This window comes from Palaemon carinicauda, chromosome 19 (genome assembly GCF_036898095.1).
Source record: "Palaemon carinicauda isolate YSFRI2023 chromosome 19, ASM3689809v2, whole genome shotgun sequence".
NCBI lineage: Eukaryota > Metazoa > Arthropoda > Malacostraca > Decapoda > Palaemonidae > Palaemon > Palaemon carinicauda.
The window spans coordinates 1,811,694-1,830,207 of NC_090743.1; the positions used below are offsets into that span (position 1 = coordinate 1,811,694).

General features: G+C 39.3%; 1 protein-coding gene across 2 annotated transcripts in view; it reads left to right on the forward strand.

Moving 5' to 3' along the window:
* Positions 1-18,514, forward strand: part of LOC137658388 (embryonic polarity protein dorsal-like) — a 104,761-nt gene that overhangs the window by 71,790 nt on the left and 14,457 nt on the right. For both annotated transcript variants that reach the window (XM_068393066.1, XM_068393068.1), the window contains exon 10: positions 2,165-2,260. In XM_068393066.1, coding sequence (XP_068249167.1) covers positions 2,165-2,260 — 96 coding nt within the window. The remainder of the gene's footprint in view (positions 1-2,164; positions 2,261-18,514) is intronic.

Consider the following 18,514-nt stretch of genomic DNA (forward strand, 5'->3'; position numbering starts at 1 on the left):
ATTCAATTTCTCGGATATCCCTGTTCATGATTTTGTTTTGAGGTTAAACAAGAAAGAGCTATATATCACAATCACATGTTATATACGAGTAAGGATTATCAAGGATTGAGGTGTAGACTTGGAAATAAAACTTAAATGACTTACATGACATCTTTTGGTAATAGTTTTAATTCTAGTGAATAAGATTTTTTTCTTGAATAACAGAAATGAATGTTCCTAGATGTGTATAGACTTGTTATAATTGTTTTCAATGCTATTCTGTTCTGTTGGCTCCTGCCATAAGTTTGGTGCTATAATTGTTAAATAAGTAATATATATTTTATTCAATGGTTGTCACATTTTTCTAGTCATGACAAGCGCTCAGGTGAACAGTATCTTACATGTACATAATTCTGGAGGAAAGTAGAAATTTTTTGTAGCGTCTCCTACCGGGAAAAAGGGTCCTCGGGTGTTGGAGGACCCCAGTGGGAATTTCGTTGAAAGTTTCTTGAAATTTTTGTAGTTTATCCTACCGGGAAAAAGGGGCCTCGGGTGTTGGAGGACCCCAGGGGGAATTTCGTTGAAAGTTTCTTGACCTGTGCTGTCAAATCTAAGGCAATAGGTTGTGTTGTGACTTTGTTGATAGGATTTGATTTGAAAGAAAACAGATAGTTTAATGTTAACTCTCAACCCTTTTACCCTCGGGCTATTTGGAACTTTGTAACCCTTAACCTCCAGGCATTTTTTTTCTTTCAAGCACATTTTGCAATATATATTTTTTAAATTGCTCTAACAGGCATAATTTTCATCATAGAGAGGTTAGGTAGGTCTCATTTTTTTGTAAAATGCCTGAAGTTTCTCATAAAGTTATAAAAAATATGCAAAAAAAAATGTAAATTTCAGTTTTTTGCAAGGACGTATCAGTACGTCCATGGGGGGTAAAGGGATGAGTTTTGTGAAACGTACCAGTACGTCCATTGGGGGTAAAAGGGTTAATATCAATTCTGATAAACTTAATTTACTGATATTTCAGTGCCTAGTCATGTGTTAATCTTTGTTTTTTCTCTTCTGTCAAAGAAAGTGTGAAGTGCACTATTTTTTCTTTGCAATTATAGTATCTATGAAATGCATTTTGTTGGACCATGTATATAAATCTTTTAATAGAATTTGCTTGAAGATTTTGGGGGGTTGAGACCTCAAGTCTACTCTTTAGTGTTTTCCCACACTGAAAAGCAGACACATTGTCTCGTAACTTAGCTGAATGTGCTGTATTTTTCAAATACAAATTTATTTTGTATTCATTACATTTCACACAATTTCTTTGTATGTTTGCCGCTTCTTTTGTTTATGATAAAGGTTGTTAAAAACTTTAATAAAAAATTTTCTGAGGAGAATTTAGTTAGGGATGATGTTCTAAGATGAAATTATGTAAATCACTATTTTAATTTCTGCCTAATGAAAATTGTGATAGTTAAGATAATAATGAGAGATAGTTGTTATAAAGATGTTTTACGATAGATTGTAAATTACGCTGTTTTTCTATTTAATTTTCTTCAAAAGAATAACTGTTGAAAGATAAAGTTAAATGCTACATTTTTTTTTTTTCATTTCTGTATCATAGAAATAAGCTTTTTGGAAATAAGCTTTTTTTTTTTTCAATTGAATGTGTAAGGTCACACTGTTTCTGTGTATTGACTTAAAACAGAATAAAAAAAGACGAAAATTCTATCAAGGTGTATTGGTTAGTACTTTCAGAAAGAAGCTACGCATGTGTTTAGTTCTAATAGTGGATTTCGTTTTCTAGACAATATAGTCAAACTTAACGTTCTTTTGTGTTTTGCTGTTTTTTGTTTTTATAAGTTATAGTTGTGTTAAATTCTGCTACCTCAATAATGCATGATTGTTTTCATCACTTAACAAATGTAACGTAATTGTTTTTTTGTTTTTTTTTGCTGTTTTTTTATTTACATTTACAACTTATAGTTTGTTTTACAGTTTAATGTTATAGTTGTGTTTTTAGTCTATAAATTCTGTTACCTCAATAATGCATGATAGTTTTCATCACTAAACAAACCTAACGTAATTGTTTTTTTGGTTTTTTGCTGTTTTTTTATTTAGATTTACAACTTATAATTTGTTTTACATTTTAGTTTATGCATGGTTCTTTTTTTGTTTTTGGTTTTAGATCCTTTGTATGTGAAACGAAAGGTGGCCAAGCTCGAGAATAGCAACGCGGACAAGTTGGCCAAGTTTGTGACGGAGAATGTGGGCGGGCACGGAGGTGAGTTAACCAAGGGTCTCATTGCAGGTCATTTTATTTTTGGCTTTTTTATTCATTGTTTTCGATACTATAGTCAATTTCTTTTATCGAAACGTGTTTTCACCGACTCGCAGGGGTGCCCTTTTAGCAGGGAAAAGTTTCCTGATCGCTGATTGGTTGGATAAGATAATTCTAACCAATCAGCGATCAGGAAACTTTTCCGAGCTAAAAGGGCACCCCTGCAAGTCGGTGCAAATATGCCTCAATAAAAGAAATGGACTAAAGTAATCTTAAGTTTTAATTTAATTTGTTTGATTTAGAATTTTTTTAAAATTATTTCAGGCCTTTTAAATGAAACCATAATCTCTTTTAATCAATATTTTTTTCAATATGAGGTCATCTGTATTGCATGAAAGTTTTTTTTATTGCATGAATTTATTTTTGAGGGTTGCCAACTGATTGTCAGGAAATTGCATATTTTTGCAGTGCAGTTGAAATGTTGATAAGAACTGTTTGCAAAAAGTTCTGATAAAAACAATCAACAGTTTAGCCTCCAAATCTGTTCTTAATTCAAGAAGAAATATTGAAGCTAATATTGGCTACATAGGACAAAGATTGATGTTTAAGCAATGTTCAAAAATGGGCTCGTGATGTAGTCCCCTTGAGGGTGTATTTTATATCGCCTTCCAATATTATTATTATTATTATTATTATTATTATTATTATTATTATTATTACTAGCCAAGCTACAACCCTAGTTGGAAAAGCAAGATGCTATAAGCCCAAGGGCTCCAATAGGGAAAAATAGCCCGGTGAGAAAGTAAATATGGAAGTAAATAAATGATGAGAACAAGTTAACAATAAATCATTCTAAAACATTAACAACGTCAAAGCAGATATGTCCTATATAAACTATTAACAACATCAAAAACAGATATGTCATATATAAACTATAAAAAGACTCATGTCAGCCTGGTCAACATAAAAAATATTTGCTCCAACTTTGAACTTTTGAAGTTCTACTGATTTAACTACCCGATTTGGAAGATCATTCCACAACTTGGTAACAGCTGGAATAAAACTTCTAGAATACTGTGTAGTATTCAGCCTCATGATGGAAAAGGCCTGGCTATTAGTATTCACAGTTTTTTTTTATGAATCTTACTTTCCCTCCTTGGGAATCTTCTTGGATAAGGTCCCCAACTGCAAATATTTGTAGATACAAAAAAATTTAACTGAATTTATAAATCTCGATACACAGTAGTATCAAAAGTTGAAAAAGGAATACTGTTATAAAACAATACTATATAATTTCGAGATGTTATCGCGACGCGACCGGAAAACTTACTGGCGCTCGAGACTTGAGCAAGCATGCTCTCCGACCCCGGGTCGCCTCATGGCGCGTATCACTCTGCCAGAGGTTACCCCGCATAGAAAGCGGGAGTAGGGTAAACTACACAAAATTCTGGTCGGTTGGGAGGAGATCCCAGATACTCCTAAGAAAGTAGTTCGAGGTAAGTGCTGTTAGGAAAAATACAAATTAATTAAAATTTGTGATTTTGCTATATAAAATGGGACTAATTGTTGACCTTTACAGCTGAAATATATAGGCATGAGTCAGGTGAAGCCTACCTTAGACAAAAATTTAATAAGATTTTAACCCTTTTACCCCCAAGCTATTTGGAACTTTCCATCCCTTAACCCCCAGGCGGTTTCTTTTTCAAGCACATTTGGCAATATATTTTTTTTAAATTGCTCTAACAGCCTTAATTTTCGTCATAGAGAGGTCAGGTTGGTCTCATTCTTTTGGAAGATGCCTGAAGTTTCTCATAAAGTTATCAAATATATGCAAAAAAATGTAAGGACGTGCCGGTACATCCATGGCGGTAAAGGGATGAGTTTTGTGAAACGTACCAGTACGTCCATTGGGGGTAAAAGGGTTAATTACAGACAGCTTGTTATAAAGTTTGCAAGTTGAGTTTCTGTAACATTTAAAAGGTAAAGTAATGAAAATAAAGTAATAAAATTTGTCTTGCACTGAGTGTCTGACATCAAAGATACAGTTCAAAGTATCTCACCATATTACGAAGAATAAAAAAAAACCTTTTAACGTATGCTCTCCCAGTCTCACCTCAGAGACGAACAGACTCTCCCAAAGCTCAGCCTTTCTGGCCAGATTACATAAATCAAATCTTGTGATGTGGCGTTTTATGGTGTTCAGACAAGCAGAATACGTACACTTGACTCCATGATAACATGGAGAGACTGGGATCTTTCAAGTTTTAGGGGTAATATCTGTTTCAGTTATCATTGGAATTGTCTTAAATGACTGTAAAGGAATTGTCTTAAATGACTGTAAAGGAATTGTCTTAAATGACTGTAAAGGAATTGTCTAAAATGACTGTAAAGGAATTGTCTTAAATGACTGTAAAGGAATTGTCTTAAATGACTGTAAAGGAATTGTCTAAAATGACTGTAAAGGAATTGTCTAAAATGACTGTAAAGGAATTGTCTAAAATGACTGTAAAGGAATTGTCTTAAATGACTGTAAAGGAATTTCCTTAAATGACTGTAAAGGAATTGTCTAAAATGACTGTAAAGGAATTGTCTAAAATGACTGTAAAGGAATTGTCTTAAATGACTGTAAAGGAATTGTCTTAAATGACTGTAAAGGAATTTCCTTAAATGACTGTAAAGGAATTGTCTAAAATGACTGTAAAGGAATTGAAGAGTTTATAAACAGCACCACCAACTTGAAAATAAATGATAAAAAGAGTAAGTTTATGATTATGCGAAGATTATATGAATTTTTCTGAATACTGTACTGCAAAAATTGAAGATAGGTTTATTTAAATACTGTCAAAGGCAAATAAAGTATAGAGAGCAAGACTTGGGAATACAAAGTAAATCTGCAATTAGCAGACCAGCCACAGAAGTGACAATTCGTCATTATGAGCAGTTAATTGAGAGGCATGACGTGTCATATCGTGATTTGCGTCCTTTCTCAATCTTTAAAACTGCACTGTTATTAATATTCTATTTTGTTTTCTCCCATGTTGTCTTCAGTCAAAGGTAAGCAGTTCCACCTTCGACTATATATTTCCATAGATCTTACCTTTAAATTTTATGTTATCAATTCCAAAGCTGCCAATTCCCAACCTTAAAAGAATGACAATTTAGTTTTGTTATCGCTACTCTCTGCTATGTATACTCAATTTTTTTAATGAGGCGCATTTGCACCGACTCGCAGCGGTGCCCTTTTAGCTCGGAAAAGTTTCCTGCTATCTGATTGGTTAGAATTTTCTTGCCCAACTAATCAGCGGTCAGGAAACTTTTCCGAGCTAAAAGGGCACTCCTGCGAGTTGGTGCAAATCTGCCTCACTAAAAAGAATTGACTATAGTTGATCCATTTGTGGGACTGCTATACTAAACTGCCATTAACTTGCGGTGTCTCGAGAGGAAAGTAGAGGAAAACGCCCTCCAGAAAATTTCAAAGGGCCACAATCAGATATATTTTTTATATTTTCCATCTCTCTCTCTCTCTCTCTCTCTCTCTCTCTCTCTCTCTCTCTCTCTCTCTCTCTCTCTCTCTCTCTCTCTCTTTCCTGATATACATTAATGACATAGATTTAGGGTTAACTAGTAGAATAACCAAATTTGCCGACGATTCTAAACTAGGCTTAAATGCTGCGAACTCAGAAGACGTAGAAACCCTAAGAGAGGATCTAATGACGCGAGGCGAATGGTCCATAAAATGGGAAAGGCCTTACTGCTAGGTAATGAAATAGAAAGGGTAGACCAGGAGGAAGATCTCGATATTATCAGCAAGGATTTGAAGTTCACCAAACAGAGCATAAAAGCTGAAAAGAAAGCACAGATCTTATAGGTTCACAAAGAGACAATTCAAATGCAGAAACGAAGATACTGTACCGCAGCTGTACACATCACTAGTAAGACCCCATCTAGAATACGGAGTCCAATTCTGGGCTCCAAATATTCAGAAGGATAAAGATAGACTGGAAGCAGTACAAGCTAGGGCCACCAAACTAGTTCCAACACTAAGGCAATTTGGATATAGACGAAGGATGGAACGTGTAAACTTATTTTGTATATAAACAACGACTAAGGGGACAGTTAATAAAGGCATTCGAAATTCTTGAAGGAATAATATGTACAGGGTGTCCCAAAATAATGTATACACCCTTTGGATTGTTACAACTTGTTCAATTTATTGATAACGTGGAAAACAGATTCGCAGGAGAGAAACAATGCACATTTAAAGATTCTGAGAGTTCACAGTAAAAAAGTAAGAATACATGGGGTAATTTGAGAATGTTCAGAAAAAAAGATCAGCTCACATAATGTGTTCAAACTGGTTGCCGTTCTGCTTAATACACTTTTCGCATCGTGAAAATATTGAATTACAAACTGTCAGTAGCGTTTCTCTCGGTATTTGAGCACATTCTTCGATTGCCTCTTTAAGTTCGTCAATTGTTTTAGGTTTTCTGCTGCGCACGCTTCAAAATTCGATGGACGCTCGATATTGGGATACTTGTTTCATGTGACAGTTGACGAACAGATTTTCTTGGGGGAATTCTGAACATTAGCAGTAACATCTTGTTCTGTAGTTGGGCATGTCGATGTTCTTTTTTGTCCTGAATGCCCTTTTCTCACTGGATGGTCCCATGATTCTCTAAGTTATCTACGATTCGTGAAATGGTGACGCGTGTTGGGGCATCTCTGTGAAACTCACTCGTAAGTCGTCTTTGCACTTCAGCTTTATTTTCACATTTCCAGAATGTTTTCAGAACAAATTTTTTTTGCTGGAACGTAAGCCCAGTATCCGCCATTCTTACTCCAAATCAAATCTGAAATAGAAAAAAAGTTTATTAGCTATTCAAAGTCGAAGAGTGTATACATTTTTTGGGGACACTGTAGATTACAACAATCTATTCACGCTTGGCACAAATCAGTCCAGAGGTAACGCATACAAACTGGAATTGAAAAAATACAACACCACTCAGTGTGGCAAGTTCTTTACATACAAAATGGCAAATTTTTGGAATAGACTTCCAGCAGGTCTAGTAAACAGTAACACAGTAAACGAGTACAAGATTAAGGTAGACAAGATCATAAGAACTCTAAATGCTTAAAGTGATTGCTCTACCAAAGAGCAAGTGGAGTCTGCGTATGGACTAAAAAATCTTTGAGACATCCAAAATCCTTGTAACTAACGCTCTCTCTCTCTCTCTCTCTCTCTCTCTCTCTCTCTCTCTCTCTCTCTCTCTCTCTCTCTCTCTCTCTCTCTCTCTCGGGCATACATTTGTTGGTGTGTCTTATTGTATTTTATGCATAGTATAAGTGCATACATTTACTATTCAAGATTAGTCAGGCATGGCTTTTGTTGGTAATGAAGCAAGATATTCTTTTATGGAAGAAAAATAAGTTAACACCATCAATTGTTGATTATTTGTTACAGTCATTGCGTAGATCTTGAGGATACCAATTGGAATGATACCTTAAATCAACTAAGAAATGCAGGTCGCAAGAAGGAATGATTGCATAAACCTATTGAGGCTGAGTGATAGTATTTTTATGACTAACTGCTGGCATTGTTGATGTAGCATCGGAACGGTTATTTTTGGGCTCAAGCCATGTCATCCTGATGGAAGGTCCTTCCGGCAGCTTCCTACTGTATAATATTTCTGCGAGTGATATTACAAGAGAATTATCATCGGATATCACAAGGTTCTAACCCCGGAACGACTATCCTAAGATATCGTGTATAATCAGGGACGTATCCGTAGATAACCATAGATATCTGCACCCCTAACAGACTTAACCCAGTCTAGGAATCTAGGGAGAAGGATAGGTGAGGAGCTGTTACATATCCTCTCCCCTCATGGTGCTGTACATTTTATGATGTGACTAATAAAGTCAATTTTGATCTTTTGAATAGTTGTCAATCTTTTAGCCTAATGGATTCAGTTTTCAATTTTAGTTATTTCATAGTCTTCCGTGGTTACGCATTATTTTCAATACCTCTAGTTCTATATTGCTAGAAGGTAGTCATAAAAGTACTAGCCTAACTTCTAGAACAGTAAATACTAGTGTTTCTTTGTCTAGCATTAGTGAAGACACTAATTTGTTCCGTAACTGAAATACAAACCACGCTATTTAATATGGGTATTATTTTCGGCGTAGCGGAAATGACGAACCATTAAAATTTAACGAGGGTTTACTACCCACACCGCCAGTTAGCGGGGGTAGGGGAGGGTAGCTTGCTACCCCCCCACACACACACCTGTGTTTGAGCTCACTTTACTTTTGGCTTGGAGCGAGAACGGTTGTTTCCTCTCTCTCTCCTTGCCTATTTTGGACTACCATTAATTTTTGTCTTTTAACTTAATTTTTCTTATGCTGTTCTTGTAAATATATATATATATATAAACTTTCTTAATGTTTATGTATATAAATGTGTATAGAAATGTAGTAAGTTTCCTTTTCAGTGTTTGTGCTGTGTGTGTGATTTACGACACTTGCGTAGTAGCAAGGCCAGCACAGTTCAACTTCGTGGGGAACGGCCTCTCCCTCTCTGGTCCATCGGTATTCCCGTCGGCATATATCCGTTAACTCGGCCGCCGCTGGGGATTCGTCATCACCTGGACCCTCTTCATTCAACTATTGTCTTCGCCTTTTCCTCTTTTCCTACTGGAAACTTGGATTCTGAGCGAAGGGAATGTGGCCTTTTATAGATTGACTACGGTCTCTCTCTTCTCGAGGTCGTTCACCTTTACTAAAACAACGTACAGTACTATTGCGGAAGCTCCTTTCCCGTGTGCTGGTTAGGTTGCTCTTCCGTTTGTTTGTCTCAATTATTTTAGTGAGATCTAATTGTATTTTAACTTTACAGCTTTCTCCGTGGGGAACACTTTTCTTCGGGGGGTCAGTGGTTCTCACTATTAGTGAATATTCTTAGATGATTTAAATAATTATATTCTGTTTTTATTACAGTTACTCCACTCCCCCCCTTCTCCCGTGCATGTCATCTGGGGAAGGAAGGGCGCATACTTAATTCTTATCTTATGTTAGTCCCTCGGGGTTCCTCTTCGCAGTTCCTCCCTAGGGAATTTTTGTTGAATAATTATTTAATTTTATTTTCCCAGTTAACTATGCAGTTTTTTTTCGTTCGACTTAAGAGTGCCAACGAAGCAGAGCTGTCCTGTTCATGCCTGGGGAATCTGCTGTCGCTGCCGTCCCTCAGAGGACGTCGTCATGGGCGTCATCCCTTCTCTTAGAAGTACTCCCGTGACAACATGGCCAGCAATTCAGATCATCTTAGAACGCTAAAGGAGGTTCACCTCCAGGGGGTGGACAACTTCCCTTCCGAGGGAGGTTTCCTCCCCAGGTGTGAGGTTGTTCTCTCCCTTCAGAGGGAGAACTTCCCATACCTTAAAAAATTTCATCGCCTCCGATTACTGTTGCTGCCCTTCGGCCAGACTTCTCCCCCCTTGCTGAGTTTCTCTTCCTTCAGGGGTGGAGCACAGTCTTGGGAAGTCTCTTCTACGTAGTGTTCACCTCTCTCGCTCGCGAGAGAGGCCACTCATAGAGACTCCTCTTCGGAGGATCGCTACTGCTAAAGTCAGCTTGCTGATCCACCGGCCCTAAGGGGCGTCATCACGAGTGTCTTCAAGTCTTGTACGAAGTGTCACCTCTCTCGTTCGCGAGAGGCGCCACTCATATTGACTCCTCTTCGGAGGATCGCTACTGATAAGGTCAGCTTGCTGATCTAATGGCCCTAAGGGGCGTCATCACGAGTGTCTTCAAGTCTCTTCTACGAAGTAGTCACCTCTCTCGTTCGCGGGAGAGGCCTCTCATAGAGACACCTCCTCGAAGGATCAAGCAGACCTTCCAGTGACCTACCGATCTACCAGCGCAACCTTGTGCTGCAACGTAGTCTTTGGACTTCGGTCCTGCACTCTAACACGGACCTTTTACGGTCCCATCGGTGGATGCTCACCCATCCAAAGGGCACATCCCAGTTCCTGATCGTCCTGCCAGCTGACCTACCGATCTACTAGCGCAACCTTGCGCTGCAACGAAGGACTTTGGTCCTGGACTCTAGAGCAGACCTGCTTACGGTCCCATCGGTGGATGCTCACCCTTTTTTAAAGGGCACATCCCAGTTCCTGATCGTCCTGCCATTGGTCAACCTACCAGCTGACCCTCCAACCTACTAGCGCTACCTTTGTGCGCGCGCTCACCGATATTCTTACGCGCGCGAGCGCCGACGATCTTCCGCGCGGGAACCGATGGTGTCCCGCACGCGCGCTCGCCAACATTCTTACGCGCGCAAGCGCCGACGATCTTCCGCGCGCGGGTACCGATGGTCTCCCGCGCGCGCGCTGATAGTCTTCCGCGTGCCCGTGCCGACAGTCTTCCGCGCACGCGCCGATAGTCTTGCGCGCGGCTACCTCCCAAAATTGGGGGAAGTGCCTTGGTATATGTATGTATTAAGCTTTACATTATTTGAAAATTACACCTATTGAAAATATATGACCTAAACTTGTAATAATAACCTTTGGAATAAGTTCACTATCAAAGCTAGAATTTTATCAAGGCAACGTTACATATTTAACAGTATAAAAACTCCCATTTAGGAAATACATACATACATATACCTAGGCACTTCCCCCAAATTTGCGGGGTAGCCGTCATCAAACAAATGAAACATAAAAGGGGATGTCTCCAGTCTATGTTCCTTCCAGCCTGACAAGGGACTGAACCGAGTTCGGCTGGTACTGCTAGGGTGGCACAGCCCACCCATCCACATTATCCACCACCGATGAAGGTTCATAAGGCTGAATTCCCTACTGCTGCTACCTCCGCGGTCATCCAAGGCACCGGAGGAAGCAGTAGGGCCTACCGGAACTGCGTCGCAATCGCTCGCCATTCATTCCTATTTCTAGCACGCTCTCTTGCCTCTCTCACATCTATCCTCCTATCACCCAGAGCTTCCTTCACTCCATCCATCCTCCCAAACCTTGGCCTTCCTCTTGTACTTCTCCCATCAACTCTTGCATTTAGGAAATAGAGGACACATTTAAATCTACTCAAGTTTAGGCTAACCGTAAAAATTTTAGGATGAATATTTGGAAAAATCTTGGGTCATCACTCAAGAGTTTTTAAATAAAGTTCTAAACTGTTATAAAAAGATTTAATGTGGAAGAATGTGAATATGCGTATCTATTTCTTCTTAGTTCTGCTATTGGTTTATATAATATTACATTTGAAATTAATCAAACAACCAGCCGGATTAGTGAGAACGTACGTATTACAATATTAAAATGAATATGAAATAGAAAATTATTTCCTTATTCATATATAAGACAGACAGCTCCAGTAATTTTGAACCTATATCATTGACTATACTCAATTTTTTTCAATGAGGCGCATATGCACTGACTCGCAGTGGTGCCCTTTTAGCTCGGAAAAGTTTCCTGCTATCGAAAGGGCACCCCTGCGAGTTGGTACAAATCTGCCTCACTAAAAAGAATTGACTATCAAGTTTTGAACACATGTTGAAATTTGACTAAATAGATGAAAGGAGATGAAGTCACGGAACAAAAGGGGGAATGAAAGAGTAAGGATAAAATAATTTGATGCAGCAAAAGCCAAAGATTCTTTATTCATGACACGAGTAATGCAATGAAGCTTGAGGTCTGGGCTCATGAAGAGAACTACCATAGGTCTAAAGGCCACTCATAAATGGTAGAGGCAAGGGACAGTGACATTGCCCTATCAGGTAGGACAATGCCCTAGAGACTGACCATATATACATACATATATATATACAGCACCCAGGCCCCCCTCTCCACTCAAGCTAGGACCAAGGATGGCCAGGCGATGGCTGTTGATGACTGAGCAGATAAACCTATACGCTCCCCCAAACCCCCCCTCCTTAGCCCACAAGAATGGTGAGGCTGTACTGACCAAAGGAACTAACGAGTTTGAGTGGGACTTGAACCCCAGTCCGGTGATCATCAGTCAGGGACGTTACATTTTCCCGACCCCAACATTATTCCCCGAGAGAGATTACCACTGAAAGTTGAGTCACGTCCGGTTATGTCAATACTATATGCATGAAGCCTCTCTATTCCGTGATACATTGCTCTTCTGGAATAGACTAAAGTATGACCATCTCCGCTTGATTTGTAAGCCTAACTCCTGATCCCCTGTACAAACAAAGCGAGTCTTCAACGCTATAGAACCATTATTCATTCAGGTAATGTCATTTATACTAGTAGTCTCCTGTCAGACCCCAATAGACCCATGTCATCAAGGATAACAATGTCCAGGTGAAAACTCAGGCTCGGAAAGGAAGAAAAGAATATTCTTATTAAACTAAGTTATTTTCATTACACCCACTGGGATCCTTATGCCAGACCAGCTTCACTTTACCAATCCAGGAGGCAGTTTATGAAAATGTTTCAGTGGATAGAAGTTGATGACTGGGTTCCACCATTCTCCTGGGTTCTTGGACCAAAACGGGCTGTCAATTGCCTCCTCTATCACTTGCTTACTTAACATCAACTTCACCTCATCATCTAAGACCTCGAACCTTTCTGTCTTGCCTCATCATCTAAGACCTTGAACCTTTCTGTCTTGCCTCATCATCTAAGACCTCGAACCTTTCTCACCTCATCGTTTAGGACCTCGAACCTTTCTCTCTCATCTCAAAGTTCAAGTACTGTATAGTATAATATGAGCCGGAGACTTACTTTCAGAAAGAAATCAACATTATTTGCTTAATATAGAATACAGTAGTCACTCCCCAATATTTTGTCCCTATCAGTTAAGTTTGAAAGGGTCTGTAAATGTGTTCTCCAGGAAGACATACATGAAAGTTTGAAGAAGGAGACACCAAAGTCATCATGGTAGTTCTAATTACATTTGTGGCTTAGTATTCTATTAGTTTTCTTAACTAGAGATTTCAGGATCAATTCACAGTCAAGAAAGTCAGAAATCCTCTGGTGAATGATTCCCTCTTTTTGTTATCTTAAGTAGAGGTCGACGACTGGTCTCCAGCCTCCAGGCATATTCTCTGCAAGAAAGAGTCGACTGTAGAGGCCTGGAGACCCTTGTTGTATGTAAAAATTACTTAGTGATACAGTTGTGTGAGAAAGATGCTCTCCCCAGTGAGAAGATTAACCTCTTGATCACAAGAAAAGAACGGATGTTTTTCTTCTCTTAGAATAAGCTAACTGTCCTGAGGATCTATTTCTGATTATTATTATTATTATTATTATTACTATGATTATTAACTGCTAAGCTACAACCCTAGTTGGAAAAGCAGAATGCTACAAGCCCAGGGGCTCCAACAGGGAAAATATCCCATTGAGGAAAGGGAACAAGGAAAAATAAGATATTTTAAGAACAGTAACATTAGAATAAAAATCCTATATAAACTATAAAAACTTAACAAAACAAGAGGAAGAGAAATAAGATAGTGTGCCCGAGTGTACCCTCAAGCAAGAGAACTCTTAACCCAAGACAGTGGAAGACCATGGTACAGAAGCTATGGCACTACCCAAGAATATAGAACGATGGTTTGACTTTGGAGTGTCCTTCTCCTAGAAGAGCTACTGACCATAGCTAAAGGGTCCCTTCTACCCTTACTAAGAGGTAAATGCCCAGTAGCAATCACTAAAGATTTCTGTAGGAACACACTTTTGTGTTGTGTCTTCATAGTTTTAAGTGTGATCTGACAAGTACCATCTTGCAATCATTGGAGGGAAGCATCCTTGAATAGATTTAACTTGTAGAGCCTTTGATCCAGCAAGGTAAATGAAATGGGCAGTCATAGTTCTAAGAGAGGTCACTCACGATCCTAATGGAGCAAAACGAAGGATTTTCACTTTGTGATAGTGCAGCAAAGATTTCTTACATGGGTTGCTTTGGTCGTTAGAAGTAAAAATTATCACTTGCCCAATTGATAATTTCAGGAAAAAATGCTTTGTCCTACGTTCTTCTCACTGCTGCCTCGTCATTCCTGGGAACTAAATTAGATAGACAGAGTCTTCTTTGAATCGGCAGATTCCTGAATGCAGATGGTCAGGAGCATACTGACCTTGTTTGGTTCAAAATGGTGTGAAAGTTTACAAGCCATGGAAAATCTTCTTTAAATAGCTAGGAATGACAACTTAGGATCCAGAAGCCTTATCACTAGAAGATGGAAGAGTACCGCAAACTACCAAAATCCATATAAACTAAGATACAAGCTTTATTCATTGTAGATGCCATAGAGGGCAACCTACAAAGAGCATTGTCTCTCCTAGTAGGTCGAATGCAGATAAGGGGATCAATGCTTCTGCCTTACACTCTGTGTCTAAGGGCGAATATTCCAGTTCTCTCTCCGCCTCCTATTCTCGCCACAATATGAATGCTGCAAAGGGAAGGAAGGACATTTCAGAAGAAATGGAGATAACCAGCTACCCCAAAAGTAGATCTAGCAATTATCCGTGATAGTTGAGCCATTAATGACTCTACGGGGAGCCTTGCTGTACACATGGGCACCGTCTCGGCTGATGTAGCCCCCTGCACACACTTGGCGAAATTGCTAGGTCACCTCTGCTCTTCAGGGAAACTTTCCCGCTTCGGGATCTTACATCTTCACTAGATACAGTAGTTTTTAAAGTTCAGGTAGTTGTAGCCATCTAAATACTTTACTTCTTGACGGTTGGGGTCCCAGGAGATGGTGACGGACCTCATTTGGTGGCTGAAAGAGGAATCCTGGCTCTCTCCCTTCGTGAGATGCTCAGATGTTTCACCAAAAGTAGAGTAAGCAACCAAAATTAGAGCAAATCTCAGGCCTACGGTAAAAAAGGATGACCCCTTGTCACCTTATTTGCCTAGCAGCGGAACTAGCGGTACCCCACTTACCAGAGACTCAACGAAGTCATTCCATGAGACGGAGGAAAGACAACTCCTCGGTAACAACCTGTGGTTTCCAAATAAGAAGACGCAGCCTCATTTCTGCCATACCACCTGGTAGTAGAGATACACAAGTAAGCTCAGACCAAAACATTCTCCCTCTCGGTAAAGTTACTCTTGAGTGGAGAGTGGTCATTGCTAACTATTGGAATTACTTGGGGACATCAATGGGCGCATAAGGGCCTTTGTGCCTCTTAACAGCAATGAGACACTTGACCTTGTAAGGATTCAGATCTCGTGGCGTAATTATTTCCCACCGGTGGTTTACTAGCTCCTGAAGGACTGCTAATCATCTCTAGACCAAAAACTACAGTAATAGGCGATATTTCTGTAGGATCCATGAGACAGTCTGGACTCTTACAATCTTAAACTGGTTCATCGGATTTGTCAGGCTTTGAACAAATCCAAACATCCAAGGAAGTCAGTATAACATTAGTGCAGTATCTTCAAAGGCAACAACTGAGGAGTGGTAGCCAGAGCTACTGTAACTGAAGCCCTGAGAAAACCTCCAGAATGAATAAAACCTAATATGTCAACCACGCTCAGGAAAAGTTCTATGTCGCAGAGCATTGCCTGCTAGGTCACAGCGGGAGGCAAGTTGGCTTTGCTTCGGAAAGAAGGGAATTCGATTCCAACTGCTAAACAACTGTCCAGATGTCCCTGAAAGTTGTCTGCAACAGTATATCAGGCCAAATGGAACCGTAAGTGGTTATACGATGAATATTGTCTTAAGTCATTTTCCCCTGAATAGGGCTTTTTGATGATTCTAAGGAGTGAATTCCTTTTCAGTCAAGGCGGTATAAGACTACCCGAAGACCTTGAACCAAGTTCTCAAACTGAAAGAACTTTACTTCCTCTTCGAGAGAACTCTCAGTTCCTATTTAGATTTTCAGCGGACAGACTTGTTCCTCATGAGAACTCCCCCTAGGGATATGGAAAAGGTGTTCAAGTCTTTGAAGAAAATTCCCCCACAATCCCATGGATAAATGCTAAGGCAAGGATCTTACCTTAACGACTTTTCTGCTAAGGAGAATAACTAGACTACGTGGTGTATATCATCTTGTGTCCCATTCCAGAGGGTGCAAAGACATCTTGTATTCTTTGTTCTTGATTTTGTGACCAGAGCCCAGATTTCAGGGGAATATTTGTTGGACTAATTCACAATCTTGTCTCTCAAGGAGGCCACTGATGACCCAGCTGTTATTTTACTCTGTCCAGTGAGATCAATGTAAAAAATTCAGAAATGAACGACAGATCATAGGACAAAAATTTTTCAATCTGGTTATGAACGCTGATTGCACCAGAGGAAGTTTTTGAAAACGCAACCTCTTAGTGGTTGAAAAATCTATAATGAGAACTTACAATCCTTGGGGGAAGTGTCGCCACCCCCCCCCCCCCCACCCCCCATCTCAAGCGCATGATATCCATGGTCCTGCCGCAACCCTAGCTTTTTGGAGAAAACACTGGTAGCGCTAGGCCTCAAGCTGTGGTATGGAAGAGACAAGCTTCCTTTTTTACGGACTTTTATTTTAGAGACTGTGATCACAGGTCTATAGACACCTTCTCTTTAAGCCTTATGGTTACAACACAACCAATCCTTTAACCTTACTCACTTACCGGATGCGTAACAGTTTTTACCAAAAACATCAGTTATTCTATGAATTGAAGAGTATGAGATGTGTATCAAGGTGGGTGTTGATCATAGCCTAAGCCTTCACCTGGATCTCACCCCAATGCAAGTAAGAGTGCCGTATGTTTTCAGCTATTATTGATGGTATATGGGAAATATTATGTAAAGTATGTGAATCTTGATGAACTTAAAGGCTTTTCCCTTGGCATTAAAATATATCATTTTGGGTGGAACACACGGTCTTGAATCCTTATGAGCTGGCTATGCAGTCCGGATTTACTCATTTTTATACCTTGGAGTTATGCACCCCTGGCTATAATTCATACCCTCTGGGATTGACCGTACAGCCTTGCCTCTTTACTAGCCGGCTACACTTTTCAAGTATTACCCTCTTTTGATCTTCTATTATTTTGATAGTAATCATATCTATTAAAGAGGAAAGATGCCTCCTAATGGAGACTTCCCCCCCCCCATCTAAGGAAGACTCAGAAGTTCGTACTGTATCCGTGTCGGAATAAACTACAAATTTTATAAACAATTTGTATTTTTCCTAGCTATGCAAACCAGATTAATTTATCAACGATCCTGCCTTAATTGCCTCGCAAGTCTTTTGACCAGGGAGAGAGTAAAGAGTGTCACAAGTTAGGGGCCTTGCGCCGCATGCTCTGTGGTTGCGTAGCAGCTATAGCCTGATTCAATCAAACCCTTTTTCTTTGATTGTCTGGTCATAGAAAATGAGACTCGGAGTAACCCATATAGATAACTCAGGTTTGTATAGCTAGGAAAATTAAAATTTTTTTTTAAGCTAGAATTAGGAATGAATGGCAAGCGATTGTGACGCAGTTCCGGTAGGCCCTGCTGCTTCCTCCGGTGCCTTAGATGACCGCGGAGGTAGCAGCAGTAGGGGATTCAGCATTATGAAGCCTCATCTGTGGTGAATAACGGGGAAGGGTGGGCTGTGGCACCCTAGCAGTACCAGCTGAACTCAGTTGTGTCCCTTGTCAGGCTGGGAGGAACGTAGAGAGTAGAGGTCCGCTTTTTGTTTTGTTTCATTTGTTGATGTCGGCTACCCCCCAAAATTGGGGGAAGTGCCTTGGTATGTGTATGTATGTAGTATTTTACTTGTTACCTTTCATGTAATTTTGTTTCAAGGTTTCATTTACTATATTTAGTTCTTTGTCTTCTTTATCAGAAAATTATGTATGCTTATTGGTTATGATGTAATGTGTGTATGTATTATCTTATTATTATTATTACTACAGTATTATTACTTGCTAAGCTACAACCCTAGTTGGAGAATTTATTATTATTATTATTACTTGCTAAGCTACAACCCTAGTTGGAAAAGCAGGATGCTATAAGCCCAGGGGCTCCAACAGGGAAAGTAGCTCGGTGAGGAAAGGAAACAGAAAAATAAAACATTTTAAGAAAAGCAATAAAATTAAAATAAATATCTCCTATATAAAACTATAAAAACTTTAAAAAACCAAGAGGAACAGAAATAAGATAGAATAGTGTGCCCAAGTGTACCCTCAAGCAAGAAAACTCTAACTCAGTTTTGAAGTTAATTGTGTGTGTATTTTTAAGAAAAGCAAGAAGATTAAAATAAATATCTCCTATATAAAACTATAAAAACTTTAACAAACCAAGAG